The 22282-nt window shown below is 41.3% G+C and overlaps 1 protein-coding gene across 8 annotated transcripts in view; it reads left to right on the plus strand.

Annotated features, from left to right (window-relative positions):
* Window positions 1-22282, plus strand: part of BIRC6 (baculoviral IAP repeat containing 6) — a 4524268-nt gene that overhangs the window by 3081566 nt on the left and 1420420 nt on the right. For all 8 annotated transcript variants that reach the window (XM_044058419.1, XM_044058463.1, XM_044058448.1 and 5 more), the window contains exon 46: window positions 951-1513. In XM_044058419.1, the coding sequence (XP_043914354.1) occupies window positions 951-1513 (563 nt within the window). The remainder of the gene's footprint in view (window positions 1-950; window positions 1514-22282) is intronic.

Consider the following 22282-nt stretch of genomic DNA (forward strand, 5'->3'; position numbering starts at 1 on the left):
GACATGCATTGAATGGGAGTGCCTTCGTTGAAGGTTGGGCGTCAGGCTGGCAACTCGACACCATAAAAAACAACTGCCAATCATTAGCCGACCAGAGTTACGCTGTGGTGACCTCTAACCGGGAAAAGCCGAAAGACAAACAACTTACAGTCAGTGTTCACACTGCTGGGTGGAGATCTTTGTCTCACTGATATTCTGTTTTTTTTGTTAGGAACCACAGTTCCTGTTTGAGCCCCTGTTCTGTTACTGCACAATTGTTGTTATTATCATTATTGTTATGCTGTATATGTGGATAGTTATACAGTAGCAGCAAACTTGATCTGAGGTGGTGCATTGGTCAGGGGCATTATGGGTAAAGGGGAGGAGCTCGAGTCAGATCCTAGTGTCTAGTGAAAATGGCCGAGTCAGATCTAACTGTTGGATCTGAAAACCATTAGATGAAGAAGAATGAAAATGGACAGCACAGATGCATAGTTATGGTGATTACTTAACTTTTATGAAAAAATGTACAGTAATTTTTTTTCAGTGCAAATATTTAGGCTGATTGTTGGGTACAAAAATAAGCTGCAATTGTTTGGCATGTACTCCTTACAGGTTTTTGAGAGGAGATTCCTGTGACTGTACAAAATTTCTTAACTACATTCAGTAACTGTATGCATTTTTATATAAATCTGAACAACACATTAACATTTGATATGTGCATGGGCATTTTTTTAAATTCTTTGTAAGGCCAGTTTTGAAATTTAAATCAAAATGTTTTCAGTTAAGATTAAACATTATAGTTCTTTAATTTTGCATGCTTATCAGCTGCTTCCCTTAAGAGAGTGTTCAGAGTAGAACTGGAGTAATTTTTGTTGACCTTAAATTTGCTGAAACGTCAGACTTGTCATTGTTAACTTTATATGTTGCTGTTGGTTAACATAGTGAATGTTTTTGTTCTTTTCTTGTAGAGGTCCTTTTCAAACAGGCCAGGGTCCATTGGATGCCCAAATAAAACTGTTAGAATTTGCACTGGAGCAGAATTTTGAAGTTGTGTCTGTTAGCACAATTTCTGCAGTCATTGAATCCATTACATTCTTAGTGCACCATTATATCACGTGTTCTGATAAAGTAGTATCACGCAGTGGATCTGATAGCTCAGTAGCAGCTCGAGCTTGCTTTGGAGGACTGTTTGCTAATATCATCCGTCCTGGGGATGCTAAAGCAGTATGCGGTGAAATGACCAGAGATCAACTCATGTTTGATTTACTGAAACTAGTCAACATCTTGGTGCAGCTTCCTCTGTCTAGTAACAGAGAACACAGTATGAGGATGCCAGTTACCAGCAGTGCTACTGACAGCGTTTCCGATGAAGAGAAGGTCTCAGGAAATAAAGATGGGAATGGAACCACCTCTACTACCCAAGGAACAACTGCTTGTGTGGCAGATTTGGTACTGGCCAATCAGCAGATCATGAGTCAGATTCTCTCTGCACTGGGGCAGTGCAACAGCAGTGCCATGGCAATGATCATTGGTAAGAATTCATTCTTGTTTTGTTAAGGATCCCTTTTTGTTTTGTTTTATATCACAGGATTCTTCTTTCTAACTGAAAATACTTTTTATATTTAGTTTTTTAAATTATTCATTATGAGAAAATATGAATTGGTGTGTTGGGAGAGTTTCAATGAAAATAATCTTTTACATTTTGTTTTTATTTGGCAGTTGGTCTTTTAATACCTGTAAGCCCATCTTACCAGAGTAGTTGTCATTAGAAGTTCTTTCTGATAACTCATTTACTCAAGTTGTTGTGAAACTAAATATTAGCTAATATGGTTCCTGTAGCCTTTTCTTTGCTTTCACTTGTTGCATGCTTTTGACCTCAGAAACCTGTTTATTTTTTCTGGATCTGTATTAAATCATTGAAGAATAACATTGTCGAACAGCATTTCATTGGAAATGACATTCATCGACGACCCCCCCCCATTTGGAGGGCTGTGGCCCCCCAATAATTATATATACCAACTACAAGATCGCGCTACAGTGGAGAAAGGGCAACTTTCCTGATCTCTACCGTAATGCAGTCGCAGTCAGAATGGTTCGACGAACAGCATATTCAGTAAAATGCCATTAGATGATGTCATCCTTCAATAAAATAATAGGGACCCTTGGTTTTCTTCGCACTGCTATTATACAGTGTTTTAGTAGCCCTCCCTTGAGTGATTCCCATCTCCTCGAGCCTTAAGAGTGTTTAGATTTTTACTTAAGATATAGTAATATGTAAGGGCTTCATCCCTTTAGAATCATAGAATGTACATGGCGACTGGGTCATGTGGTGAATTTTTGAATACCCATCCGATTGTCTAATTCCTTCTTAAAGGAAGGTAGTGTGTCATATTGCTTGATCTGGCGAGAAAGTTTTTCCACCGTAATTTGTATATCTTATGAAGCAGGTTCAGATCTGTGGTTCTAGTATTTGCAGGACTATTTGATTTGAAGAGAAATAAGAGGCCCTGAACTGCCAGATTCCTAGTTATCCATAAGGGAAGGTACAGATTACCCCAAGGACCTGTAGGACACTAAAAACAGCAACAAGACCTCTAGCCTCTTTTGATAGCTCATGTCCTTTAGTCCTATGATCTTTTTTGTCAGGAACTTTTGGGATCTTTCCATTTGCTTGATAAGTTTAGTAAGGTACATCCCAAAAGGGTAATTTTATTTTATGATGAGTCTGATCAGTGCAGAGTATAGCAGGGTCAGTATGTCTTTTGAACTAGATGAAGTATCCTTTTTGATTAGTTGCGCCTGATAAGATTTCTTGACCACCGTTACAACATAGTGATGAAAGGAAGTTATCTACCCATGTTCCAACATCTCTTTCAACATCTTCATTTTGGAATGGGATGTTTTCTATACTATAAATTGGGTGGAGAGTTTGTGTCAAGTGTAACAGTAGTGTATTTTTTGGCATTTAGTTTTAGCCCATTTTCAGTGCACCAGCTGTTAACGTGTACTTTCATTTTGTAGCTTCTACATATCAGAAGGGATTTCAAGTACAACACCTAGTTTGCAAATTTGTTTAACTAAGAGTTCCCAATTTTTGGTTTGGAGATCAGAGAAGTATGTACTAAATAGCAAAGATCCCATGATGGACCCTGCGGTACTGCTCTGGTAAGTTTCATGTTTTCTATGGACAAACTTGCCACCCTCACATTGTGGGCTCTGCCTCTCAGCCACTTAGCTGTCCATCTAACTCATAGGGATCAGTTTGGAGAACATTTAGCTTGTTGCTAATGTTGACATGTGGTGTAGTATCAAATACTTTGGAAAGTCAAGTTATGCTGTATGGACAGCATGACCACTGTCCATGGATTGCTTTACCTTCTTTAACAAATTACTAGATTTCTTCCGACAGGTTCTATCCCCCTTACTGGGGGTCAAGTCTTATAAGTTTGTTTTTATATTGTAGTTTATCCGGTGTTATGGCCTATTCCATGGCTTTGCAGATGAGGCTGATAGGTCTGTATAATTCCTGGGGTACATAATAGAGTCACCCTCGACTCAAGTTGAATAGTTGTAGGAGGAGGTCCACCAGAGCATGTTGAGTGCTGTTCAGCAGGCAGCCTGATATTTTACAGGTCCCATGCATGATGATTTTTTTTTGTTTTGGAAAGTACTTTAATAAGTGTTTCTTATGATGAGAATGGGTTTCAGGTCCTTAAATATATCCGAGCTTTGTATAGATGTCTCTGGGATGAAGTTAGTACTGAATTTGTTTACCAGTATATTTGCAGTATCCACTGGATCAGAGTAGATAGTACTATTTTGAATGAGTTCAGAGCAACGTTCGGTACTTTTTAACTTCCCAGTATAGGTGAAAGATGATTTGTAATTATGCTTCGTTTCCAGTGCTAGCCTAAGTTCATGGGAAGCCTTAGTTATCCTGATGGTGTTTTTCCTATACCTTGATTTGTGGGTATTGCTATATATTCTAATGAGCTTTTTATCTTAGTGTATTGCTTATTTATTCATGTTGACCATCAGACTGATTTGCAGTTTACTTTTCCTTTTTGTTTAGTTTTTTTTTAAGAGCTGACAGGTTCATACAGTTTTATCGGTCAGTGTAGAATTTATTTACAGAACTCCTAGCTGTGTCTACATTTCAGGGAATACTGTTTTACATGAACTTGGAGACTCATATAATTGCGGAAACTTGTACATTTGAAGTCTTTGAATGTTGTGATATTTGCTGCTGCTGCTTTAGAAATTTTGAAAGACAAGGTTACTAATTTATGGTCGGACTTGACTGGGGGAAGGGTATACCTGTGGGATAGTACATACAGCTGCCACGTCTGTAGGGACCAGATCAGGAACATTTTGATCTTTAGTGGATTCTTGGATTATTTGATCCATTTAATTATTTTTTATGAAATCAAAGAATTTGAGTGTAGCTCATGTTTGAGAGGTAAGTCTCCTAGTTTATTGATGGGTATTTTGTGTCCCAGGATGATAGAACATTTTTGTATATATGAAGTTATTCAGTGTATTTAAGAAATGAGCATAGTTTTCAGGGGTCATCATAGGGATCCTTTAAAATGCTTTATCAATTAGATAGGGTAATTCAAACTCAGCTGAATCTCATTAATTTCAGTTTGTGGATCTGTGTGAATCTGTCATTCAGATAATGTGGTCTTTAACAAAAATAGATACTCCATTTCAGTTTACATTTTGTCTAAAAACATTTCAGGTTCAAAACCCTAATATAGATGGGATGCTTTCTTATTTTATTTAGTATGCTTACTGGGGTAGTACACTAATCACAGCAGAGCATTTGCAGGCACAGCCCAGGTGAAGTATTTCACACACACAAAAAAGACCCAATTCACAACAGATTAGTCATGCAAAGTACAAAATCCAGTAGCAATTGAAAGAATGAGCAAATTTTGACAGAGAAGAAAAACAAATGTGAATTAATTTTAGTAGTAAGTATGGGAGGTAAGAAGCAGCTGAGAACAGAGGATGGAAGTAGAAGTGATGTAGAAGAAAGGGGAGTTGGGTGGTATGTCCAGTGATGAGGAAGGATTGCCAGAGTTTGGGTGCAAGAATGTAAAATGAGTGGGCAGTACAGTGCAGTGCAGTTTGGTTTGATTTGGGTGGCTAGAATGAAGGAGACAAATGTCAGAAGTTTAGGAATTTGTAGGGGATGGTTTTAATGTGGAGTTTGGTAGCAAGAGATAAGAAGACACCTGGTTGAAGTAGTTTGAAAAGGAGAGACCCTAGGAATATCTCAAGCTGGTATGTAACTGGGAGCCTTCTGGCTTTGGGAGAGGATAATGTCCATTGGAGGGTGGAGAGTTGGAGGTGAATTGGTAAACTTTGTTGTTCAGTGCACTGTAGAGTAAACCAATGTTTCTGGTTTTTTTTTGACACTTTGGCTGTGATAGGAAGCCCACATACAAGCTGAACAAGGAAGACTTGACTTGTCTCTTGCAGCTTTAGTTTGTCTGAAGAGAAAGGGGCCTATTTTCCAGAGCCAGAATAAGAGAGTTGATCTTTTTTTCCTGGTGTTTGCAAGTTAGGTGACTGGTCCATCCATAAAGCTTGGTACGTAAAGGATGTAATCTTTTCTATTGTGGAAGCATTGAAAATCTGCAATGTTGACATTTTTAGGAGTTTTTTTTTCAAATTCCAGATATAATACTTTTAGTTTTAAAGGATTTAAGAGTAGTGTATGGCTGTATAGCAAAGAATTAAGCAAGTGCAGGTCAGACTGAAGAATACTGAAGTCAAATTTCTGAACTCTTAAATCTTATTTCAGTAGTGCACATGAGTGTGCTCCACATGTAGGATTCAAAGTCAGCTAATTTGTTATTTAGACTCCTAACATTGAGCAACAACACACTGATGTGTGGTGCTGTTTGTTACATTTTTTTTTAAGTTGCAAAAGCCATTAAGTTGGACTCTGCTTAAAAAAGGCACAATGAGAGCAGCAAAGGCTTTAGCCAGCATGCAGAGTTGGAATGAGAGGTGTAAGCCACCCCAAGCCAAGCCAGTTAGGGTTTTGTAACAGTTCATCCCATACTGGCACATACTTGACCCCCTTTGCATGACACCAATTGCTATGCCAGTTTTTGAAACTGTTCATCTTTTCCTTGTATGTCTGCATCATTCTTGATGAATGTAAAATTCTGATCAGTACCAGAATCTTTACTCCACTTCCAACATGCATGAAGAGATTTGAGATATCTCATGTGTTTCCCTTAGGGTTTTGTGTGCCATATCATTTACACCCACATGGACCATTCCAGTTGTATTTGTTTATCTTAAAAGAGTCTTGAGGTCCATTGAGACATCAGAGATCTTTGCCCTGGAAAGACAACTCACAGTCACCAATCACTGGTACGTTATTTTTAGTTGATCCTGCTGATTGTACCTACTGCAAGGGAAACTTGAGTGCATTTATGGTTCATAGGTTCATAGGTTCATAGGTTAGTACTAGGCTATCAGCCCTAGGGCCTATACAAGCCTAGCCATAACAATTCCCTGAATATTTCTTCCCACATTATTTACTTTCCTGGACCCCTGTCTAGCAGGGCGACTGACGTGATCCCTGGGGTGAATTTCCTTTCTCCCATCCAATCGTCAAGGTTCCTCTTGAAGAGGTCTAAAGAGGCACTCTGCTTGACATGTATGGGCAATCTATTCCAGAGTCTGGGGAGTCTCTGGGTCAGGAACCTATCCCTCCAACATGTTTTGTTTATTGTGATGACAAGGTTTAGATCCCTGGAGCGTGTAGCTCTGAGGGATTGGGATTTCTTTAAGTGTAGCATGTCCAACAGCTCTGGGTTTGACATGGCCTTGTATGTTAAGCAGAGATCGCCTCTGAGTAGACGATATGCGACAGAGTATAGCTGGAGCTTTTTAAGGCGGTCAGCATAGGCCATCTGCTTTAGGCCTGTGATTCTTTTAGTGAGGTATTTCTGAGGCCTTTCCAGTTGTTGCAGATGTCTTGAGAGGTACATACCAAATGGGGCATTGTATTCTATAATGGGTCTAATGAGGGATGAGTACAGTGGGACAATGACCTCCTTTTTTCTGGATGAAAAGCCCTTAGTGATGAGGTGTGCCACATAGAAGGATTTCCTGACTGTTGTGACGATGTGGTTATCGAAGGTGAGACCACTGTCCACCTGTGTCCCTAAGTCTCTTATCACACTTTCTGTGTTTAGTGTACTGCCACCTGTATGGTAATTCATGGATACATGTTTTTTCCCAAAGGGGATAACAATACATTTCTTGGCATTGAGCTTGAGCCCATGGCTCTGGCACCAAGCATCTGTTTCTGTAAGGCCCTTTTGTAGAGTATCCACATCATTTGGGATTCAATAATGGCTCCCAGTTTGCAGTCATCTGCAAACTTTGTTAGCCAGAGTCCCTTAGTGTTGACCTGTACTTCAGAGAAGTAGATGCCAAACAAGAGCGGCCCCAGGACTGAACCCTGAGGTACTCCACTTGTCACTTGTTTGGAACTGGATTTGGAGTCGGCTACTTTTACAGTGTGGGTTCTATCAGTAAGCCATTTAGCAACCCATTGGGTGACATAGGGATTAATGCCCAACTTAGTAAGTTTATCTATGATTCCAGAGTGGGGGATGGTGTCAAAGGCCTTGGCAAGGTCTAGATAGGCTGTGTGGACCACCTTACCCTTGTCCATGGCTCTGGAGACTGATTCAAAGAAGTCAATCAGGTTCAGGAGACAAGATCGGCCCCAGTGTGATGTAAGTTGTACCATGGTTTGGATTGCTTTTATTTCCAAAAGGGGTAAGTATATACTTATTTAAAAAAAAAAAATATAAAATCCTAAGAGAATGCCATCCCTTTAAATGGATTTGGCATTTTAATTTGTTTGTATTTGTTAACTGGGGTAGAGCATTGATCTCCCTAAACCTTTTTCCACATAGTTTTCTTAATATTTCGGTTTGGATCTTTACTTGACTATTTAATGATGTTTAGTCTATAGTCTTATTTCAGGGAGGGTTATTATAGCCGAAAATCTATGTATGTTGTACTAAGGTAAGTTTTTCTGCAGCTTATCATTCCCCCTTCATAGGCCAGCTGTTGGCTTGCTTGTGTAGGTAGTGATGCCCGGTGACATGTATATCTCATGTAAGTGGTGTTAGCATGCACCCAGATTGGTGGCTCTTGCTGCTTGGAAATTAAATTTCAGGATTATCTTTTCTATTTTGTATGTAGTTTGTTGTTTCATATCTACTTCTTACCTGTTTCATGTGTGAATTTTTATTTCTTTCACAAAATGTATGCATTTCATTTTATTTCTTGGATGACGATCACAAAATGTATGCATTTCTTTTCTTGGATAACGACTCAAACTGAGAAAGCACATGTATTTCTTCATATCTTGATCTTTTTCACAGTACTAATTCCACTGCATAACTCTGAATGACTAGTTTTAGTTTGTTGATATAACCCACAAAATGACCTGGATATCATGTTTCTCTTCTGCATTCGGTGATCCCATTGGTATGGTTTAGCCAATAAATGCTGCCTTGTGTTTCACTTAAAGTGGGATTACTCTGCATTTTTGCTTTCCCTCTGAGCTTGTGGAAAGTATGACTTTTGGCTTAAATGCCACTACAGTTTATTAGCAAGCTATCAAATAGTTTTTAATTACTTTTAAAGTTTCTGCAAGAATGACCTTATAAGTAAATTGCCTTTGTTAAATGTTTTATACATGTAAGTGTGTGTGTGTGTGTGTGTGTGTGTGTGTGTGTGTGTGTGTGTGTGTGTGTGTGTGTGTGTGTGTGTATGTATATATATATATATATATATATGGTTTACTATCATAATTTTGAACATGTTTGTTGCGAGTACTCATGCACTCGAAAAACATTGTCGAAACTTATGATAGCGACTGAGAAAAAGAACTGAAAAAAAATGTTGACAATTTGAAATCGAATTGTCAGCAGTTTTTCGAACATACCCGCCACATCTGGTATCATACAACACATATCAGTATGCCAAATTCACAACATGCCGAATGCACATATATATATATATATATATATATATATATATATATATATATATATATATATATATGCATATATGTATATGTGTATATATGTATATGTGCATATATATATGTGTATATGTGTATATATGTATATATATATATATATATATATATATATATGTGTGTGTGTGTATATATATATATATATGTGTGTGTGTGTGTGTGTGTGTATGTATATATATATATATATATATATATATATATATATATATAAGCTCTGAAGCTTCAACTGGCACATCACTCAGTGCTGTATAATTTGAAAATGTTGACCTAATTAGTATTAGGCTGTCAGATGCAACTTCCCTTGTGTGGTAGCAGATGATGGTGCAGGTTCTTGGAAATAGTCTAATTGCACAAAAAGCCAGAATGATGTGCCAGAAAGTGCATTCTTTTTAATTTATTTATTTAACAGGCCAAGTTAACTGGTCCTCAAACTGTTTTCAAACATGACATGGACCACAAGGGCAAAAGCTTTTAAAGAATATGTGGACTGTTTAGTATAGCCAGTCTACAAGCATGTTTTTGGAAGGTGGAAGGAGACCACGGTTCATGGGGAAAACCCACACAAATATGAAAAGAGCATTCAAAACTCCACATAGGCAAGCATCAAAGGTTAGAATTGTACTCAGAACCTTGGAGTTCTGAAGTAGACATAATACCACTAAACCACTCTGCTGCAAACTTGGATACAGACAAAGAAAAAGTGAGAAACTGGTGTTTTTATTGACAGTCAGCGAGTCTATAGGAAATAAAAAAAAATGTGATAAGGGAGAAAATGTCATTTGGATAGAGCTGTCCTTTAGAAAGTAACATTCCCTGTTTAAAGATCATGCTCAAAGCTCCGACTGCTTGGTAAAGTTGGAAGGTAGCAAACTTGCTAGACAGTTTCCGCTCACTATTTCTGATGCCCTTATAAAGAAAGAAAAAAACAGGAAAAAAAAATCAAAATAAAAGTATTATAGCGTGCATGCTGCACACGACTTCCATGTACCTGGAGTGTGACACAGTCATACTTAGCATGATGTCATGATTATGTTGGCAGCAGTTGCAGGAAGTAAGCTGACATTGTAATGGTAAAAATAAATAAATTAATTAAAAAATTAAAATGCAGTGGCAGCACCCCAACAATGGTAATATTAATGAATAATGCAATTATTCACTAAATATTCCTCTTGTGTGAGTGTCTGTTCTACTTACTTTTCTTTCCACACCAACTTCAGCTTAGTATCTTGTAGAGTAGCTGAAGCGGAAAGCAGAAGTGCTTTGCACTTATATCTGTGAGCCTGGGAGGGCATAAATGTGGAGGTAGCTGCAGCAAAGTCTTGATGTGGCATTCTGTTTTACACTTTTGAACATGATTTTTAAATCTATTAACAGATATCATTGCCATAGGCAAGGGTCCCAATTTTAAAAGCGAGACAGTCTTTGTAAATGACTTACTCTGGTGTAAGCCTGCTTTATAGATAGGCCTTATAAGAAAGTATTTCACTTAGACTGGGAAGTAGTATTTTGGAATCTGGCCCAAAGTGTACTAATGTTTGTTTGAAGTGCTCATTTTGCCTATGTGCTGTCCATAATTCTTTTTTTTTCCCAAGCACCTTTATTAAATTATCACTTGAGACCTATGCACACACATTACTAGTAAAGAAAACAAAACATAACTTTTGTCATATTCATGTTTTCTTTCTTTCTGCTAGCACTCTTAACATCTTCTGGTAAGTAACTTAGCAGATGGCACAATAAAGTCTTATCAGATTACAAGGCAAAGTCAGAAAGTAAAAGAAGATAATCATCATGTACCCTTCATTCCAGCAACAATCTGATCACCAGCCCACAGGACAAAGATGGAAAGAGTACTTCCTGCATCTTCTAAATTAATAATTCCTGCCTTATCTTAAACCTCATGCCTTCTTTTCCTGAACATTATTGTGCATGAATTGTTCCCACAAAGTCCATTTATTTATATGTGGTTTTCACTTTTCCTTTTCTAAAGAGCCCTCTTCCAGTTCTTTTGTATCTTTTATAAAATTCAGTACTTCAAACACAATTGGTTTAGATTTTAATATCCATTTTCTAGTAATTGCTTTTTTGGCAGCCAGCAGAATTAAACTTAGTAGGACTTTAGTATGTGTAGGCAATTCAGATCCAGTGTCCTAGCTCAAAGTAATCATTTCCTTAATTGCAACCATTTCCTCCTCCAGTATTTTTGACAGAGTACTCTTTACTAAAGAATTTTAAACACTTGCCAAATCATTATATTTCCAAAAAGCATTATTCCTAGTTTCCTTTTTCTTCTCCATCATACCTCCTGTGTTTGCTGTCTACCTAAGGAAAACATCTTTTGGAGTCTACTTGGTGGTATAAAAATAAATATGCAAATATTTCCAATTAAAAATTCTAAACTTCTAGACTTGGTTGCATACTTGGGAGCCATACTTATATCCTCCCATTGTTCCCTTGTAAATTGCACTTCCTGACTCTCTTCCCAGTCTTTTCTAACTTTCTCTGATTTTTTTATATTCATCATACAATATTTTAAATGCCCTGCTAATTATCCCCTTTCTAAAAACAGCTTCTGTTCTAGATTTAACTAGAAACTCTACCAGAACAGTTCTTTCACTTAGGGCTCCCCTACTCCTTTCTCTTTGCCTGTGCACCAATATCAATAACTGATAGGGAAGACAATGTCTAAACTGCAGTCCCAGCTTCTTCTTGGTGGTGTTCCACTTTATTACCTTTTCCTCTCTAGTTATTTGCTGCAAATACCAAGGTTCATTTGCCAGTTTTCACCAGAGAACTCCAGCTCACTCTTGCCTATTTTCTGTACCCCCTACTTGCAGTTAACCCTGTTGTCAAAATCTTCGTTCTACTTTCCCATGTTGGATTGGTTCTTAGAATACTTTTCTGCAACTCTGTGAATATAATATTCTGTATATTGGATATTACTATCCTTAAGGATCTACATACAAAATACTGTTGTCTTTATTTCTTGCACATGCACATACCCCTTCATCATCATCCCTTTCCACATTGAATTATAACCTTCTGCTTGTGTTATGTACATTAACCTTAGCTGTGTATCTCTAAAATATCCCTTAAAATCAGGTAATCCTCCACCACCTTGTTCTATTGGGAAGACCAGTTTATCCCATTTACTCTCTTGCCCTCCCTGATAAATTATTTCAACTCTCTATTAATTATCGTCCACAACTTTATTATTGTAGGAGGGAATGCAAATGCTTCCATTGCCCTTCTCATAAAATCCCAATTTACTTTGTCAGATGCTTTCTCTGCATCAAGTCCGACCAGTAACAACATTCTGCTTCCCTGTGGATCATCATCATTCTAATAATTTTGTCAGATTTTTGCCTCCTCGCCACAAAAACTACATTGACCCATATCTGTCAGTTTTGACATTGCCTTTTTCATTTTTTCAATGAGTGCAGACATCAACACTTCATAACCATGGTTTAAAATTGAAGTGGGACTATATGATGCTGAGTCTGATGGATCTTTGCCTTCTTAGGGTAATATAGCCACAACATTTTTCTTCTGTGCAGCTGGTACTTCCCTTCCAAATACTATTAAGCAAACACTTCCATATCTTTATCATTGTCTTCCCACCTAACTTCTAAACTTTGACAGGAAAAAGATCAGTTCTTGGAAATTTCCCTGCAGATTGATTATGCATCACCATTTTTCTGTCATTTCCTCCTGTCTTAACTATTAGTTGTTGAGACTCATGTTCTTCAAACCTTCGCATAATTAAGGCTGCCATAAATATTTCCACTAGTGGTCTTTCTTGGTTTCCACTTTCCTGTGCATCATAACAATTTTGATAAAATTTCTGAAATATCTGTAATACCTCTCTGTAGGATCTCTGGGTATTTTTTCTAATCATAGACTCCCTAAGTTTAGGGACAGCTAATTAATTCAGCTTCCTGTTGCCTTAGTCACTGTGCTAAAAGTTTTTGTGCTCTGGAATTAACAGCAATCTTTCTAAACTCATGCATATTATCCCAAAACTTTCTTATTTTCTTTTTAGAATTCTGCAGTTACTCCTTCTGTTGTTCAGTGACATTCCCTTTATTCTTCCCTTGTAAATAATTCCCATTACTTTTTAACCATACTTCTCTTAAACTCCATTTTCATTCACTGGCTATTCCTTCTGAAGAAATGTTTGTCTTCCCTAATAACTCTTGAATACTTCAACTGTCTATTTCTTAAATTGATTTGCTCTTCCTTCCTAACCTCCAAGTTTCCACAGGAATGTCATATGTTCTTGGAGACCTCCCTCTTCCTTATGCATCTGTATTTTTAGTCTTTCTGTCATATATTAATTATTGAGCCTTGTATTCCTGTAACCTTGGTGTAAAATAAGTCTTCTGTAAATATTTCTATTTCTGATTTATTTTGGCTTCATTATTCCCCTGTTTTGTAGAAATCCTCATAAAATTTCTGAAGTATCTCTTGTACAACTATAGGATCGCTTGTCTTTTTTTTTGTCATACACTCCGTATGTTTAGTTACACTTCTCTTGCTTAATTCATTGTGCTAAAAGCTTTTGCACTGCAGATATCTTAAATTGACCAAAATACCCCCTTATTGTTCCTTTAACAGGCTTCCATTGCTGCTTCTCGTATTATGTGAGATCCCCCTTCTGGAATACTTTAACTTTTGTTGACAACTCTTAAATAATTCCTGTTACTGCTTTCCCATCTTTAGCTCTCTCTTCTGCCATTGTGTTAAAATTTGTTTTCATTTTATCACACTCATAGGTTATCCCTTCTGATGTAATTTCTATATTCTCTAATAACTCTTGAATTCTAACCATTCCTTAAATTCATTTCCTCTATCATATATGTTGGAAAGTACCATTGTCTGATGTTCGCACCATTAACCTGCACTTCAGCTTATTTTTTATCAGTGCATGCTGTGCTGTAGTTAACTAAAAGCTTTTAGACCCATCAAGAAAATACTCATGCTCTTGTGAAATATAATTTATATCCAGTCTTGCCCAGTTGTTGTATCTTAGGGAATAATGCGTAAATTCTGTCCGCATTCCTGATGATGATGTCCTGCCTTTCTACTGATACAGCCTCACTATTAAGATCAGGTTCCATTCCCTACTCGTAAAAAATTCCCCTGACAAAAGCTTCTTACTGATTTCTCCGCTGTTCCACAAAAATAATTTTAGGTGGAATATAAATACATACCAGTATAATCATTCTCAATATTAATAACCCCTTGCTACCACAAAACTACCAATCTGAAGTAGGCAGACTTCATTTGTCTGCAACCTGTGGGTATCGGATCCGACCTCAGATCCGAGCCGGCATTTCAAAAGCTTTAGGCTCCGAGCTCCTAGCTCCTCCCTCTACCCATAATCCCCTGCCAAGCCCTAACTGTCCTCAGATTTCGTTTGCCGCTTTCAAGTTGCAATGGACTCCTCGAGCTCCTGGTTTCAGATAAGGATTTTTGACAAAAAAATTTTTGAAAACTTTAACTTTTATAATTTAATCGGTTAGAGTGTATGTGTTAGGCTTTCCTCTCGCTATCTTTTTAATTTATCTTCGGGTTTTTGCGTAGTTTGTGTGTTGTGTGTGTTTTAGGCCTGTTAGGGCTTAAGATGTCTGAAGCCCATAAGGCAGTGTTCTCTAAATGTACCGAGTGTGGCCATAAGCTATCCCCAGCGGATGGCCACACTCGTCAAGAATGCTTGGGGGTTGAACACCTGTCATCTGGTTGTACCATTTGTGCAGGGTTCAACCCCCGAGCTTTAAGGGAGCGGAGGTCAAAGCTTATTCTGGCGGGACTTCTCCCTCCAGATGCGGCTCCGGCCTCTGCCCCTTCTGGCCAGCAGCCTTCTGTAGGTGCTGCGGTCTCCTCTTCTCCGGTTGGGACTCAACCTCCCTCAAAAAAGCCAGAGGAGAAGGAGACTTCAAGGGAGAAAGAGAAGAAGGAGAGACACAGGGAGAGGCACCACAAACGGAGAGCTGAAACCTCAAGTTCGGCTCCTCCGTCTAAACGGGCCTCCCCTGTGCCTTCTAGATCTCCTCCTCCTCGGCTCCACTCCCCTCGGTTCTCTTCTGGGCCCGAGGAGGAGGAGGCTAGCCCTTCAGTGAGGTCCCCGAGGCGGCTCTCTAGGTATGCTTCGGTGGCCTCAACTAGATCCACCTTTTCTATGAGTGAAGCAGACATGGACTGGATGATGAGGAAATTCATCCAGGCCCAAATGCAAATGGGAGTGCTCTTAGCCCCCCCCCATCCGGGAGGGGCTTCGACCCCTTTTTTCGCCCCCTTGGCTCCTTCTCCGGCCCACACCCTGGGTTCGGAGCTGTCGGTGCCGGGCAGAGTTGGATCCGGGGGTGGGTCGGATCCGACAGGTCGGCGCACCTCGGATCCGTCCCATCCCTTGAGTGCTTCGGGTAGTTCGGACCTGACCTCTCGGAGCCGAGGGCCGAGCCTCGGGTCCGATGGAGCTGGTGTGTCTTCTGCTCCGTCTAGGTCGGAGCACACTGGTCTCTCGGATCCGACGGTTTCGGCTCCGGTCCGTGCGTCGGATCCGAGTGGGGGTCGGCTCTCGGGGCTTAGAGAAGCTGGCTCCCCCTCGGCCTTTGACGTAGTGGAAAGGGCGCTGTTGAGGACTACCGGACCCCCGGTCCCTGCCACGGCTCCACCCCGCACTCCCTTGCAGTTGGGCCAGGCTCCCACCAGCCGGTCCCAGGGACAGCCTGCCTCGATGTCCCAAGTAGTTCCCTTGGAACATCCAGCTGCTGAAGAGGACTCCTCGGACAGCCCCCCCGAGGAAGTGCCTCGGAAGCGTAAGTGCAAAAGGAGGCACATGGACTCCCCAGAGTCCATTACCGAAGACACAGACTTGGATGAAGGGGAGGGCTCCCCAAGATCACCCCCTGAAGACGTCTCATTTGGAGACATTATGGAGATGTTAAGGATCAGGGAGGGGTGGTCTGCCCCCAAGGCCTCCTCAGACGAGTCTGTGTTCTTGGAGGCATTCGAGGCGGGCCCATCTACCTCTTGGGTGTCCCCTCCTGCCGATCCTCTAGTGGACCTTATATCCACCAGAGCTTGGAAGGATCCAGACACCGTTGAGCCTGTACCCAAGCGTCCTGACCGTATCCTGAGCCCCCCGGCGGACCGCACTCACTGGAGCAAAGGCCCCCCGGTAGATGCCATGATGTTGGCTGCAGCCACTAAGAGGGAGTTGGCCCAGGAGAGTCCCTCTATGCATCCTCCGGGCAAGGAGTCCCACTCGATGGATCGCATTGGGAAGCGAGTTTTTAGTTCAGCAACCTTCTCCTTGAGAGCGCTGAACTACATGGCACACGTCATCAGGATGCAGCGGGATCTGATTAAAGAATACGCTGCATCTCCCCCAGAGTCCATGTCGGGTGAGGACAAACAGGTGTACTCCACCCGTATGGCCACTCTTAGAGCAGTTTCCAATACGTCTATGCAGCTACTTTCTCACGCTACCGAGGAAGCCGCTAGAGCCAGCGGAGCGGGCCTAGTCATGAGGCGGCAGGTCTGGCTCCGCCACTGTGATTTCGCAGAGCACTTCAAGGCGACTTTCGCGAATGCCCCCTTTGATGGTTCTGCCTTGTTTGGCAAAACAGTTCGCGAAACGTTCCGAGAAGGACGGGAAGACGCTGTCTGCCGTCGGAGTCCGCTTCTCAGCTCCCCAGAGGTCCTTCTCGAAGAACCAAAAGGGACAGAAGAAGATGTGGTTCCGGAAGTCGCAGCAGTCCCAACATGGTTCGTGGCAGAGGAGGACAGGGGGGTCGCAGTCCTAGAGGCAGAGGGGCTCCTAGAAACTTTGGGTCCAGAGAACCTTTCTCTGACAGACCCACGCAACAGCCCTGAAGGGTTGCCCAGCTGTCCGTCTCTGGAGGCAGTCGGGGGGGCATTTTTCGAGGCACCTGACTTCTTGGGAGTCAATCACATCAGACCGTTGGGTGCTTTGTGTGATATCCAGAGGTTATACCATTCCCCTGAGCAAAGTCCCCAGGTCACGCAGCCTCCCAGATGTACCACCCGACCAAAGGGAGGCAGCAGCTATCGAAATCGGGCAGCTGCTAGAAAAAAGAGCCATCCAGCGCGTCCCCCAAGATCAGACTGGATCAGGGTTTTACTCCAGGTTCTTCTTAGTGCCAAAGAAAACGGGGGACTTAGGACCGATCTTAGACCTTTCCCTGCTGAACCTGTCAGTAACCAAGCAAAAGTTCCGGATGGTCACCCTACAATCTATACTCCCCCTCTTGCGGGAGAACGACTGGATGTGCTCTATCGACCTCAAGGACGCGTACTACCACATTCGGATGGACAGACGGTCCAGGAGGTTCCTTCGCTTCCGGCTGGGAGCCAGTCACTACCAGTTCAGGGTCCTCCCCTTCGGTCTCACCTCTGCCCCCAGGGTGTTCACCAAGGTACTAGCAGTTGTAGCGGCCCACCTGAGACTCCAGGGATTACAGGTCTTTCTGTACCTGGACGACTGGCTCCTGACGGCATCATCAAGGCATCTACTGTGCTCAGCCAGGGACTATTTCCTTCTTATAGCCCCAAGGCTGGGCATCACCATAAACTGGGAGAAATCTTTACTGCACCCCACACAACTTATAGATTTCATAGGAGGAAGGTTAGACACAAGATCAATGCGGGCCTTCCTCACCCCAGACAGGCTTTCCAGCCTGAAGTGTCATATCACAGCAGTCCTGCAACTGTTTCCGACAGCAGCTTTGGTCCTGAGGGCCCTGGGTTCAATGGCGGCAGCTATTCCACTACTACTTCACGCTCGCTTACACATGCGGGTTCTTCAATGGACCCTACAGGTCCAGTGGTCCTCGCTATATTCCCCTCTCAACAGTCCGATAGTGGTCAGCAAGGCATGCAAGGACTCCCTTTTTTGGTGGCTCCAGTCTCCGGAGCCTCTAACAGGGAGACCCTTTTGTGCAGCATTCCCCCGAGCCACGGTGACCACGGACGCTTCTCGCCTCGGGTGGGGGGGCATTCTGTGGGCAAGATTGTCCAAGGCACGTGGAACTCCTCAGAGACCTCGTTGCATATAAATGTCCTGGAAATGAGGGCGGTGCTCCTAGCGTTGCAAGCACTTCACAGCCTTCTTCCTACGGGGACTATTGCGATCCAGACAGACAACATGTCGGTAGTCTGGTACATCAACAAGCAGGGAGGAACCAGGTCCTACCCCCTTTGTCGAGAGGCCATGAGAGTCTGGGAATGGGCAATTTCCACCAAATGCTTTCTTGTAGCAACGCACATTCCGGGAAAATCCAACATCCTTGCGGACAAGCTCAGTTGCACCATTCTTTCCCCGCACGAGTGGTCTCTCAATCCTCTGGTAGCGAAGAAGATTTTTGCTGTCTGGGGGCAACCCTGTTGCGATCTTTTTGCTTCTCACTCAAACGCCAAATGCGACAGTTTCTTTGCTCTGCTTCCCCCACCTGGGGAATCCCCGAGAGACGCTCTGGTGCATGCTTGGCCTCCCGGTCTCCTTTATGCCTATCCTCCACTGCCTCTGATGCAGAGGCTCTTGCAGAAAGCCAACAGTTTGGGGAGCAGAATGATTCTCATTGCCCCGTTCTGGCCTCGTCAACCCTGGTTCCCTTATGTATGGTCTCACAAAGTGAATCCACCCTGGATTCTGGATCCGATCCCGGATCTCATCTCCCATCCTCTGGGAATTCCGGTCCCCAATCTACACACCCTGAAATTGGCAGCCTGGCTGCTCCAGTTCCATCCTTGATTAGGACTCGGTATCTCGTCACCTGTCAAGGCCATTTTAGTGGCGGCTCATAAACCTTCCACTAGGAAGGTTTATTGGAGCAAATGGAAAAGGTTCTCTATTTGGGCGGTCCAGAAAAGTATGGATCCTTTTTCAGCACCTATGTCTGCGGTTCTGGATTTCTTAACAGACCTCTTTCATCAAGGGGCTAGTTCTTCCACGGTAAAGGTACAAATGGCAGCGATTTCCCATTATCATATGGGTCATGAGTCAGCTCCCCTCATGACTGCGAAACTTTGTAAGACCTTTCTTAAAGGAGTTTTTCTGTTGAGACCACCGGTCAAAGAAGCTGTACCACCTTGGGACCTGGCCTTAGTTCTACAGGCCCTTACTGCTCCTCCCTTTGAGCCTGCAGCTTCTGCAGAGTTAAAGTACCTTTCCTGGAAGACTGCTTTCTTGGTAGCCATCACATCAGCCAGAAGAGTGTCGGAACTTCAGGCTCTATGCATCAAACCGCCTTACCTCTCCTTCTTTCCCGATAGGGTGTGCCTCAGGACCAATCCATCCTTTCTTCCAAAAGTTTCTTCGGAATCTAATATTAATCAATCGATCAACTTACCTGTGTTTTTCCCCAATTATAAAAACAAAGGAGAATACAAGCTGCATTCTTTAGATGTTCATAGGCAGTTGCGATTTTACCTTCACAGAACAGCTGGTCATAGACAATCAGATCAGCTGTTCGTCTCCTTTGCTAAATTTGCTATGGGCAAAGCAGTTTCCAAAGTCACACTATCTAGATGGATTGCTAATTGTATTCTACAGGCTTATGACACTTCAGGTAGGCCTGCTCCTCAAAGGGTTACGGCTCACTCTACTAGGGCAGTTTCCACGTCAGCTGCGTTTAAGTCCCGAGTGCCATTGGATGATATATGCGTGGCTGCCACTTGGGCCTCGTCTCATACCTTCATTTCTCATTATAAGGTGGATGTTGCTTCCAGGGGAAGAGCATCCTTTGGCTCAGCGGTGCTCCGGAACGTCCTTCCATGATGGCCGCCCAAGATTTAGGTAGCTGGGGACTCTGTCCCACAGGTTGCAGACAAATGAAGTCTGCCTACTTCAGATTTAGAAGTTATGTACTCACCATAACGTTCCATCTGAGTAGGTGACTTCATTTGGATGCAACCATCCCCCCCTCCATCCCCCTGACCTTTATACAACTAGAGTTTTTGCATCTTTGTAGATACCTTTTTGGTAATGTTATTTAGGCAAACTCAATCTGAGGTCAGTTAGGGCTTGGCAGGGGATTATGGGTAGAGGGAGGAGCTCGGAGCCTAAAGCTTTTGAAATGCCGGCTCGGATCCGAGGTCGGATCCGATACCCACAGGTTGCATCCAAATGAAGTCACCTACTCAGATGGAACGTTATGGTGAGTACATAACTTCTAATTATTGTCCATTTTTCCTTTCTTCAATCTGTATTGTGAGCCCTAATTGCAGTCACTATTATTTGCCCCTGACATTCTGCTGAATTTCCACCCTGAAATCCTTTCTTTGACATTCAAATGATCTTTTTTATTCAAACATATCTGTTGTAGCATTGCAAACTGCACCATAGACTATCAATATAATTCATTGCTCTGTGCTGTTTGTCTTTAACATTAAGCCAGCCTACCTTCCATGTTAATATTAACAAGTCAATCATTCTGTTAAAAAGCTAAGATTGAACATGCTTATGCGTGTGTTAGAGCCTGTGTTCCCACTTCCACAGAGTCATCTCTCTTTTTTCTGGTCTTTATCCCCCTCTAAAATGTAAAAAAATGCAAGTAAACATTTAAGTTTAATTTTAAGAAAAAGTACACTGGTTAAGTTACATAAATAAATTAGGTTGTCATCTTGTATATTTAATACCTTGAGTTACTAAGGATGCCTTTACAAGTTCCCAGTTTCAAATTTCAGTTTTTTTTTTTAACTGAACTACTTGCCAAAATTTCTTTAAAATGTAATTACATTGTAAACTGCCATACAGAATATTGCATTTCTAAAGTAGAAGAAAGTATTATAAGAACTAAACCAACACAAGAATGGAGAAAAGAGATTCTGCTGATAGTGATGACAGCAATTAGGGGTACAGAGAATAGATAAGAGGGGGCTGGAATTTACTTCAGAAAACTGGCAAAGGAATCCAGTATATTTAGAGCAAAAGAACAGAGAGGGAAAGGTAATAGAATGGGAAGAAGTCAAGAAAATATTTGGACTGTGACTAGAGACTGCCTTCCATATCAAGGATTGATATCAGAGTATAGGCAAAGAGAAAGGTATAGGGTGTCCTAAGAGAAAGACCTGCTCTGTTAGAGTTTTCAGTTGAATCTAGAACAGAATCTCTTGTTAAAAAAGGATTATTAGTTGGGAATATAGACATTTGCACAATAACTATAGGAATCAATCAGAGGAGGTTAGAAAGGATTGGGAAGAGAGACTGAATAAGCAATTCACAAGGAAACAATGGGAGGACATATATTTATTCCCTGTTATGCAACAAAGTTTGGAAGATTTAGAATTTTTGCTTGGAAGGGTTTGCATAGGTATTTTTTTTTACCCCAAGCAAACTCCAAATAATTTTTCCTTGGGTAGTTGTCAAATGTTGGAGGGGTGATGGGGAAGAAAGAGGTAACTGGGAATATGTGTTTGGGGAGTATAATGAGTTAGAAGACTTTAAACATTCCTTACAGAGTACTCTGTCAGAAATATTGGATGAGTAAATGGATGTAAGTAAGGAAATGATTACTTTTTTTTACCAAGATACAGGATCTGAAATGCCTAGACATAGTTAGAACTTGTTAAGTTTAATTTTGGTAGCTGCCAAAAAAAAAAACAATTACTAGAAAATGGAAATCGAAGTCTTAACCAACAGTGAATGTTGTAGCAGAGATAAAAGACCTGGAATTAGGATCTTTAGAAAAGGACAGGCGCACATTACATAGCAAAAAAATAGATACTCTGGGACCGATACATGCAGAATAATGTTTTGGAGGAAAAGTGAGGTTTAAGGGAAGGCAGAAATTGAGGAATTTATGTAACGTTGTATTGATGATAATTGTATACTATTGTATACAATTGATAATTGTATTGTAAAACAATATATGTGAATACTCCCCTGGGATCCACTTCATTGGCTCTGCTTGACAGAGGATTAGTTAATTAATCAATGGGGCGGCGAAAGCCGACACACTCTGGCTATGCTTATAAATGCCCTCGGGTAGATAGCCTAGTACCTACCTATGAACCTATAATGTTTGTAACTTTGAACATGTTAATATGGTTTGTTTTCTTTTATGTAAATTTGTGTTTGCCTATGTCTTAAGTGGTAAATTAATAAAGGTGTTTAAATAACTTAATTATATTACATTGTACCTCATCATCAACACCCCCCTTTTCCTCATTTTCTGCATGAAG

This window comes from Protopterus annectens, chromosome 1.part2 (genome assembly GCF_019279795.1).
Source record: "Protopterus annectens isolate FY-2018-M chromosome 1.part2, PAN1.0, whole genome shotgun sequence".
NCBI classification, from domain to species: domain Eukaryota; kingdom Metazoa; phylum Chordata; order Ceratodontiformes; family Protopteridae; genus Protopterus; species Protopterus annectens.